This window comes from Carcharodon carcharias, chromosome 10, assembly GCF_017639515.1.
Source record: "Carcharodon carcharias isolate sCarCar2 chromosome 10, sCarCar2.pri, whole genome shotgun sequence".
NCBI lineage: Eukaryota > Metazoa > Chordata > Chondrichthyes > Lamniformes > Lamnidae > Carcharodon > Carcharodon carcharias.
Window position 1 is genome coordinate 80,349,479 of NC_054476.1, and position 10,224 is coordinate 80,359,702.

A 10,224-nucleotide genomic window follows, 5' to 3' on the forward strand; every position below is an offset into this window, starting at 1 on the left:
CTCAAAACACATTCACTTGTACAGAGTTAAAACCGGGCCCCATGGAGTCTGCCTCCCATAAAATTCTCATTTATATGTATGTATTCCCTCATATATGAATTATCTCTTTCAGTATTACCTATCCTGCTGTGCATTTAATTTATGCGCATATGTTGTATATATCAATGTTTCATGATACAGAGCCTAACACTGAACATACTGCGACAGAGCAAACTAGAATTGGATTTTAGTGATCGAAGAAAGTTATAATAGATGAATGTGAATTTATTTATGTGTGTGTACTATTTGTATTTTCTTTCTGGATCTAATTCACCTGGCTATGTGTTTAGTGCACTGTACAGATTAGATTACAGAAATGGAATACAGTGCACAGAGATGATGACTCACATTCTTGGGGTTAAGTGTTCAGCTATAATATAATAAATTGCAGTAAATATTCTATTCAATGTAGACAGTGGTAATTTAACATTTCCACTGCAGGTGTAGGTAAATCTGGGATGATCAGTTGAATTTCTGATATTTGTGTAAGTTATTCATCTATACAGTGTATCAAGAACAAATGTTAGCTATCATAAAGCACTTAGGCACTATAATGTAAGTAGTTGTGACAAAATTTATGTGAAAGGTTTCATTGTAGATTCTATTTGTATAAAGCTCTTAAACATTTGTGAATTATCATAGTTTTAAAACAAAATTAGTATCACAGCATATCTCGTTGTGGAGAAAGATAGCTCGTTCCCTGATATATTTCTTCAATAGACTGATGTCTAACCTATGAAGGGTTAATATCTGGTCTCAATTCCATCACCATAATTGGCTTTAATGGCATCCACACAATTTCTTAATGTTAAACAATTATTATTTTTTATTGGGTAGATTTTTAGATTAAATAACCTTTACAAACCTATCCTAAACTGTAAAGATAATTATGTATAATCGGTCACTGCCTGAATGTCAGACAATCTCTGGCCTTCAAAAGGGTACTGAACTTAGAAATATATCACTTGGAGGTGGGTAGGGGGAAAGGTTTGATTTCACTTGCATTGATAAGGACATGGATATAAATAAAGCGTAGAGGAAATAACAATTTCCTTTGTTATTTGAGAGATATTGGTCCAAATTTTTCTGTGGAAATAAAAGTGAAGCGAATGGTGCTTGCCATTATTTGTGCACAAATCGTACAACTTTAGGTGAGGGGCAGATGCGTAGTTAAACTCAAATATCCAAAAGTTGCACTCTGAGTTGGTTTACGAAAACATCATCTTGCCATTTGGCTCACCATTCATATGCATTGAATGATGTGAAGTTGCTGTATTTGCCCAGTAGATACCCACTAAACTCACCACAGAAAATTAAATCTTGTCATTCCAACCTAAGTACCCTTTCAATAATTTGATGAGTATTAATTAATGTTAATCAACCTCTCTGGCACTGAAAATTATATTAACAGAGTGGAGTCTAATTTTTTAAGTTTTAATTGTTTGAGATTTTAAAGCTGTGATTTTAACTTTGGAAAAACAGCTTTTCCATTTGGACTCCCTCTCTCTCTCTCTCTCTCTCTCTCTAAATCCAATCTTTCTTTTCCTCTCATTATTTCCCTTTCTGTACCTGATTTGACATTGCATTCACCCTCTCTAATTTACACTTCCTTCTCAGCATTTGCACTGTTAATTTCACAGACCTTCAACCTGATTGGTTAAGGGGATACACAGTTACTTGCCCTTTTCACTCAGGTTACCCTTTCTGTCACTGCAATGCTAATTCCTCATACTTTCAGCAACTGGCCACACAAAAAAAAATTCTAAACATATGAGATCAAGTCAAACTAATGGTATACACCATTAAATTCCCTCCTACAGCAAAATGTGGTCCAATATGATGTGAATTTAAGAGATTAAGAGAAAGAAGTTAAACATTTAGTTGTTGAAGTTATCTGTTTGTTTTTTTCTCTTTGCCCATCGTAGCTCCAGACACGCAGACTCCTGTCCCAGTTGTCATGGATGACACTAGTGAGCAGGAGATGGATTCAGCTGATGAGTCAATGTCGAATGAAATGTTGGCCACCACAGATGAAATATCGAAAACATCAACTGGTACTGGTCGGAGAATCAGACGCTTCAAGCATGAGTGGCTGAAGAAGTTCTGGTTTCTACGCTATTCACCCACTCTAAATGAAATGTGGTGCCATGTTTGCAGGCAGTACACTGTTCAGTCCTCCAGGACCTCAGCCTTCATCTTGGGCTCTAAGCAGTTCAAGATCCACACTATCAAGTTGCATGCCCAGAGTAATCTTCATAAGAAGTGCTTGCAGCTTTATAAGCTTAGGATGCATCCAGAAAAAACTGAAGAGATGTGCCGAAACATGACACTGTTGTTCAATGTTGCCTATCACCTAGCCTTTGAAGGAAGACATTTTTCAGATTTCAGGCCTTTGGCTGAACTCCTTAAAAAATGTGACTTAAAGATTGTTGACCAATACTTGAATGAGGGAGACTGCCAAACTTTGATTCATCACATTGCAAGGTCTCTTCGTGAGGATCTTTTTGAGAGGCTCAGGGTATCACCATTTATGAGTGTGATTTTGGATGGGCAGACAGATGACTTGGTTGCTGATAATGTTGCAATCTACATTCAGTATATTACCAATGAAGGGCCAGCCGCTACAGAGTTATTGTCCTTACAGGAATTGAGTTCTGCAACAGTGGATGGCTATACTCAAGCACTGGACAGGGCCTTTGGGGGCATAGGGATCAAATGGAAAGAGGAAAAGTTAATTGTAGGACTGGGGGTAGATGGAGCCACCATGACAACAGGGCTAAGGACAGGTTTGGCCATGAAGATCAAAAAGGCTTTGCCTTGGCTACTCTCTGTCCCTTGTGTGGTGCATAGGCCTCACTTGGAAGTATTGGATGCCATAAGCAACAAGGAACTAACCTGTTTGGAAGAACTAGAGAACAACTTAAAGCAGTTGCTGAGTTTTTATCGTTATTCCCCTAAACTCATGTGTGAACTAAGAGCTACCGCAGCAACACTTTGTGAGGAGACAGAATTCCTTGGTGACATTCGAGCTGTTAGATGGATTATTGGAGAACAGAATGTCCTGAATGCATTGATCAAGGATTATTTGGAAGTGGTAGCTCATCTTAAAGATGTTAGTGGTCAAGCACATAAAGCAGATGCTGCTGCCATTGCTTTGGCTCTACTGCAGTTCCTGATGGACTATCAGTCAGTTAAGCTAATCTATTTTTTGTTAGATGTCATTGCTGTACTTACACGATTGGCATTCGTTTTCCAGGGCGATCACCTCCTCATTACCCATGCAGATGACAAAATTGAAGAAGCCATTGAAGAAATCAGCAGATTGGTGGAATCACCAGGAGAATATCTACAAGAGTTTGAGGAGACTTTTCACGAAAACTTTCATGGTGTTCCTCTGAAAAACCTAAGAGTAGCAGAAGCCAAGTTCAATTCAATAAGAGAAAAGATATGCCAAAAAACCCAGCTGATTCTCGCCCAAAGGCTAGATTCTAATAGTCGCACAATTATTCGAGCATGTCAAGTATTTGATGTTGCCACGTGGCCCCAAAATGAGGAAAATCTGATGAGTCATGGTGAGGAAGAGATCATGTATTTATATAAGCACTTTGAAATAATTCCATCGTTTGCAAGGGAAGTATGTCTGGATGGCAGAGACATTCAAGGAAGCTTATTGCAGGAATGGAAAGAGCTCAAATCTGAGTGTTACAACAAGAATGGTTTCAAAGAGTTGAGCCGTCACATTTTTAAGTATAAACAAAGATTCCCAATACTAAATCGGATCACTCAGTTATTGCTTGTCCTGCCAACTTCAACAGCAGCTTGTGAGAAAAGTCGTGGTGCCTTCTACCGGATACGTAACAATAACAGGTCTCGACTTAGCCTTGACCAACTCAATGACCTTCTGACAATTGCTGTTAATGGACCACCCATTGCCAATTTTGAGGCTAAGAGGGCACTAGACTGTTGGTTTGAGGAGAAGTCAGGGAACAGATATTCCTTGTCTCCAGAGATGATAACTAGAGTTACTTCATTGGACCAGAAACCAACATTACATGGTCTGGACACGGGAACTGATTGTCTAACAGATATTCATGAAACCATAATGTAAATAATTGGAACTTTAAAATTGCCTACACTTCCACGATTTAATGGGAATAGCTCAAAACCCATTCATACTTAGGAACTTCATAAAAAAATGGTAATTGGTGACAGACAGGTACAAATACCAGACCAGAAAATTCAACAGGATATTGATCATTTTTCACCAGTAAACCACTGCAGTCTCATAGGACTCGATTCTTTGATTTTTCAGTTTTATTGTACCCCTTGGCATACCGGTACTCAATGATATTGAGAATTCAAAATGATGCGAGTGGACTGGTCTGCTAAAATTTTGGTACTGTTTTGTCACCAACAATATTGCTTTTAGTAATGCAGATATTAGATAATAAGAAAAGTGATTGGTCATTCTAATTTTCCTTTAGAAACTAAGGTTATTTAAGCTGTCTAAGGTTGATATGAGTCACCTTGTCCAATCTCTAACTCCTTTTGTTATTTACATAAATTATAAATAAGCATTAACAATTAATGATTGGGGAGAAAGAAGTGGGAGGGATTTGTTATTTGTGGGGTTGTAAGAGATGTAAAATACATAGCCCAAGTGATTTAAAAAGTATATGTATCTATATTATTTTTATAGATTACAATTATTGACAATAGATGGTCAAGCTTTCATGTCCAGTGAGCATGTCTTAAAAAAAACACCAGGAAAGGAATGAATGTATCAAGAGGATATAATACTCCATCTCATTCCATTATTGCTGTGGAGGAAGCAGACACATATCAGGCACTGCATCTGTTTAGCGTGCACACTTTTGTCCAGTAAGCTAGGCTAGACTGCAAAACTATCAACATATGTGCTTATACAAAAGCACTGCTGATAGAAATTATTCTCACATCTAAGAAAATTTGACAGTCTCAATCCACTTACCACTGGTTAATGGTCTTCTTAAAAACTGTCCTAAAATTAGATGATCCTGAAATTATTTGATAATTTCAATCAGCTAGGGAGTAAGGATGGTCATTTTGAGAATGGCAAAGTCAAACAGCAATATGATGTAGTGTGAGAGTAGTATTTAAACTTGGTATTTTTCATAGCATTTGTAGAGGATCACACCTTGCCTAGAGTGCCAGATGCTTTCACTGGCTATAAAGCACTTTTATTATATATAGATGCCCCAAAAATGACACTGCGTTTAGTTTGACAGTTCCTAGTCATGCTTTATGCTGTGGTGTTTCAAGTTTTTACTCTAAATAGAGTACTGCACAAATGAATCAACATCATTGTTGTTCGGTCAACAAATTCAAATTATAGCATTTAATCTTAACTTTTTCTTTTAAAGTCTCCTACTCAGAGAATGAGACACCAGTTGTAGAGAAGATATGATTTTTGAGAGTTTTAAAATATAAATTTTAGTAGGACAAAAAAGGATATTTTATTAATGTGATATTTTCTCATTAAATTAACTTTACCAGTAGAAGATTCCTGCCTCCAGGTGCCATTAGCAGTGGCCAGTGACTCTTACCAGTTAAATATGAAAGGCTGCTATTTCCAAGGTGACCATAACAATCTTATAGCCATTTTAAACATTGACTAGACATTGGTGGTACTTTGACTTGTAGCCGCCAATTCCTGCAGAACTGAATTAGAGCTGAAATTCCTACAATACAGTCTCTTAAAATGCCATGTAAACCTGAATATTATGCTGTGCGATATTATTGTACAACCACATCATACATTTGCATCAAATTATCATGAAAGCTGTTAAAAAAAAATGAGACAAATTTAACTCTGTCAGTTTGGTCAACACTCAATACACAACTCAAGTAACAAAGGTGATAGGAAAATAATGCAAATGGATGTTCTACCTGCTCACTTTTCTGATCTCAGAGCAATTTGCTCAATAGGCATTAAGCCATTAAAATTAGTCCTTTATGAATTAATTGCTCAATACAGATTTTAGGATGCAGTAAGACTATCCCTGAGTACAGTACAAATGCCAGGGCTTTTAAATATATTACAGAAAGAACCACAACCAATGTATACATTGCATATCACAGTGAGGCTTAGTGATTACATTTCTGTTATATAGCCCTGAAAAACGTTAATTTTTGGCAGTTTATAGTGCATAATATCCTAGACGAGAATTAGAGAAATGTATAGTTTTTTAAAATCAATTGTTACATTATATCCTAAATTGCAAGGTTTATAAAATGCTGTGGAAATGTTAGTACAACCTAACAGTGTAATTCTGTTGGCTTTGAGCTTCATTTCAATCAATATAGATTTGATGAGCTCAAAGCAGAGAAGGGAAAGCACTATGATTGAAGGTTACTTTGTTAGCAGGTAAGATCAACTTCCATGACATAACCCCACTTACATATTGTATATTTTCAAAATGTCTCTTCTGTCCCTTAGTATAAGCAGTAAACTTAGCTGTGATCTAAGTTGCTGTCACTAAAATCAAGTGCTTAAACTGTCTTAAATTTAATAAGCTACCAGGAAAATAAATTTGCAACAGCCAGGAACCCTCCAGCTATTAAAATATTTGTTTTATAAATTTCAAGATCAGAATGAAATCTACATTGAGATAATTAACATCTTTTCTGATGTCTACAAGTTGAGACCAAAGCAAATGTCTTTTATCAGCATAATAAAGCCCCAGTCTCAACATGGTTTGTATATTTTTAAATGCATGTCTATTTTTGTAACCATGTGGAGATTGTAACTATATTTGAAGTAACTGAATATGCTTGCTCAAAGTTGCTTGCTAAGGACTATCCAAATTATTGATGGGCTGCCAAATGCGATGTATTAATTGATTTTCCATACTCTTAAGTTACAATGATTTACCTACATTTTTTTTACCCAGAACTGTTAACAGCTGGGGCTATTAGCATTACAGTTAAAAAGAAACTAAATGATTACTCATGATACCAGGATGTATATGGTAGCCTTGTGGGCAAATATTAATTGGAGGGGAGAAGGGTAGCATAAATGCACAGATATAACTAAGGCTATTGTGCATGCAATAGTCTGATGGATTATAGGAATAAGGCTGCTTGGAGTTAGCTATCTTTTTAGACTTGCCTTTTTAAGGTTCATGTGATGTGTATGATATGTGTAAACAATAAACTATGGGGAAAAGGTAACAAAAAAATCAAATATAGAAGAATATGGAAGCTTCAAATCACTTTTTGGTCACCATTGACACAGTTGGCATCATCAATCACAGTTGTCCAAAGGAACACAAGGAGACAATGACCACCTCAAACTGTACTTGCTGTCAAAATATCACTTGGATGTTGCCATTCACCTGGGGATAAAAGCCACATGAATGACATATATCGTCTTATGCAATATGATCGATGATGGTGTCACTCAAGGTGCTGAAGAAAAATTATGATATATTTACTACTGGGCTACATATATCATTTCTGTTTTTTGTTTGGTCAGTATAAGTTTTTTAAGCATGATGTAGCATTTGTTCATATTGTGTTTCCTTCAACAGAACCCATTTCATTGCAATGCCAGCTGTATTTTAATAACAAATTAAGTAGCCTTTCAGTTATGCAAACTTATTTCTTTCTCTCCCCTTGCTATTTGTTTTCCTTTCCTACTTGTCAGCCCCTGTGCTATTAGCTTCTTCAGTTCCAGACCTCTCAGATTACCTTGGAAGTTGATGAGAGCAACACTTTGCTAACTTTCTTTGAAAATGTTCTCCATATGGTGAAGCACTTCTTCCTTTATCCTGACCTGCCCCTGTTAAGAATACTTGTGAAGGAATCATGGGTGTAAACCCTGTTCCTTCGACCCTGCTGATGTTTGCATTGGTACACTGATGCATTGCACTGCTTGGCCCTGTGGACTTATTACAGCCAAGAATGGGTTGGAAATGCAACCAACTTGTTTACATTTGACTTTTTACAAGTCAGTAGAGAGAAGCAATTACGTGACATAAAGTTAGGCTGAATTCCTGAAAGTTCCTTAGTAAAATATATTTAAAATCAGATGTTTGTGTTAATGCACTTACCAGTTACCTGCTATGTTTTGATATGTTTATTTGCTATAGGTTGTTTAATTGAAAAACAAGGAGCAAATGCCTCCATGCACCAATGCTTGGCTCTATTATCATCAGTTGAAAGGTAGATAGTTGCAATAGTATTTTATTTGAAATCAAGCTTTTGTTTGAATTTCTTTAAATGAAAGAGTTAAGAAAATGTTGTTCGTACTTTTGATTCCATCTGGTTCTCATTCACTTACCTCCTCATCCACCTTCACAGCGCATTATAGGATATATGCAGTTCCCACACAAAGTAGTCAGGAATTTAGTACCCTTTGAATGTGGCTTCCTCCAACTGCCAGAAAAGAATCTTTGATTAAGGGTGCATTTACAACACACTTTTATTGTTAATACAAAGTGACTTCCTCTTCACAATGATGAAAACTGACAGTATTCATCTGGAGTCAACATCCAACATGATTTCACAGCAAAGATTAAGACTCTGGAGAAGAGAGATTTCTACGTGGAATATAAATCCAAAGCTCTGTCAATGGTTTTCAAAGTGCTCAAGTACTTCACAGCCCCAGCCCCACTTTTTAAACTTAGTTGACCTTAAGTTAAATGTTTAATGAGCAGGAATCTGAACATGAGCATTTTTAACTGTTGATAGAGAGTATGGTGGCACTCATAGATCTAGACAAAGCTCTTTGTTGGCGTTGGGCAGGTCAATTCCCATCATGCAGGTGTCAAACCATGTAAATGCAGTTGTACCTGAATGGCAGCTATTGATTGCAGTGTAAATTCATAATTAAATGCAACTTGCTCCTGGGCTTCTGAAAATATTTTCTTATTAGCTGGGTTGATAATTTTACCAGATCACCCAATTCACATGGCTTCATCTCTGCTTGGCATTTCCTTGGGTTAATGTAAGGTCAACTAAGTTTAAAAAGTAGGGCTGGTGCTGCAAAGTACTTGAGCACTTTGAAAACTATCGACACAGCATTGGATTTATATTTCATATAGTGTCAAACCAAAGTTGTGTAAATCTCCCTTCTCCAGAATCCTAAGCTTTGCTCTGAAATCAGGTTGGGTGTATATGTTCAGATCCCTGCTCATTAAACATTTAACTTAAGGTCAACTAAGTTTAAAAAGTGGGGCTGCGGCTGCAAAGTACTTGAGCACATTGACACAGCATTGACACAACCTTAGCTTTTCAGCCAGTGGATGGGGCCACCACTGTGGCCATTACATTCAGACCTAGGAGTTCTTTGATCTCACCACATCAGCACTTTAATGTGCCTATACTATAAGAAGCGATTGATCCAAAGGAAACTGAGAATTATTTTTGGAGTACTTTGCAATGCTCTGGCTCTGTAATGGCAGATGCTGGTGAATTAACTTTAGGGTTTCCTGAGTACTTTTACTAAGGAGATATTGGGATTCATAGTCATACAAAGGATGACTTCCTGAAGCTGCTGTTATATTTGGCCAGGAATTAAAAAGTGGGTAATCCTAACCATTGACCTTAGTGAATCCAACAAATGTATATTTGCTGCTGGCTGCACAATGATAGAACCTTATAGCACAGAAGGAAGCTGTTTGGCCGAACATACCGGTGCCAGCTCTTTGAAAGAACTGCTCTTTTCCCCTAGACCTGAAAATTTTCCATTTCAAGTATTTACCCAATTCTCTATTGAAAGTTACAATTTAATTTGCTTCCAACTTCTTTCCAGATCATAACTAGTTGCTGCATAACAAATATTTGCCTCAGCTATTCCCTAACCCCCCCCCCCCCCCCCCCCCCCCCCCCCTCTCACCCACTCTCCCCTTCCTCACCTCTGAGGAACTGAAGAATCCCTGCTGTTGCCCTGTCTGAAATGAGCTAGGGCAGCACAGACTGAGAATTGAAGTTGAGACCTTCTTACTGCTGCACCAAATAATGCATGTTTTTAAATATTTGGAAACGCGGCTCCTGAATGGCTGGTCTACTTTTCTCTACATAAAAGTAAAAAGGCCCACAAAAAACTTAATTCCAGGTATACAAAAAGTAATCATGTGATGACTACAATTAGTTGTGTAATTGTAATTGGTTTAGCATTAGTTTAAGAGCTTAAAAATTGCA

At 37.1% G+C, this 10,224-nt stretch overlaps 1 protein-coding gene across 6 annotated transcripts in view; it reads left to right on the forward strand.

Annotated features, from left to right (window-relative positions):
* prdm11 (PR domain containing 11) overlaps positions 1 to 9,897 on the forward strand; it is a 191,308-nt gene extending 181,411 nt beyond the window's left edge. For 3 of the 6 annotated variants that reach the window (XM_041196776.1, XM_041196772.1, XM_041196773.1), the window contains one exon: positions 1,965 to 9,897. In XM_041196776.1, the coding sequence (XP_041052710.1) occupies positions 1,965 to 4,147 (2,183 nt within the window). In that variant the 3' untranslated portion in view covers positions 4,148 to 9,897. The remainder of the gene's footprint in view (positions 1 to 1,964) is intronic. The other 3 variants (XM_041196769.1, XM_041196768.1, XM_041196770.1) reach the window with 1 other exon arrangement.
* The last annotated feature ends 327 nt before the right edge of the window (positions 9,898 to 10,224 follow it).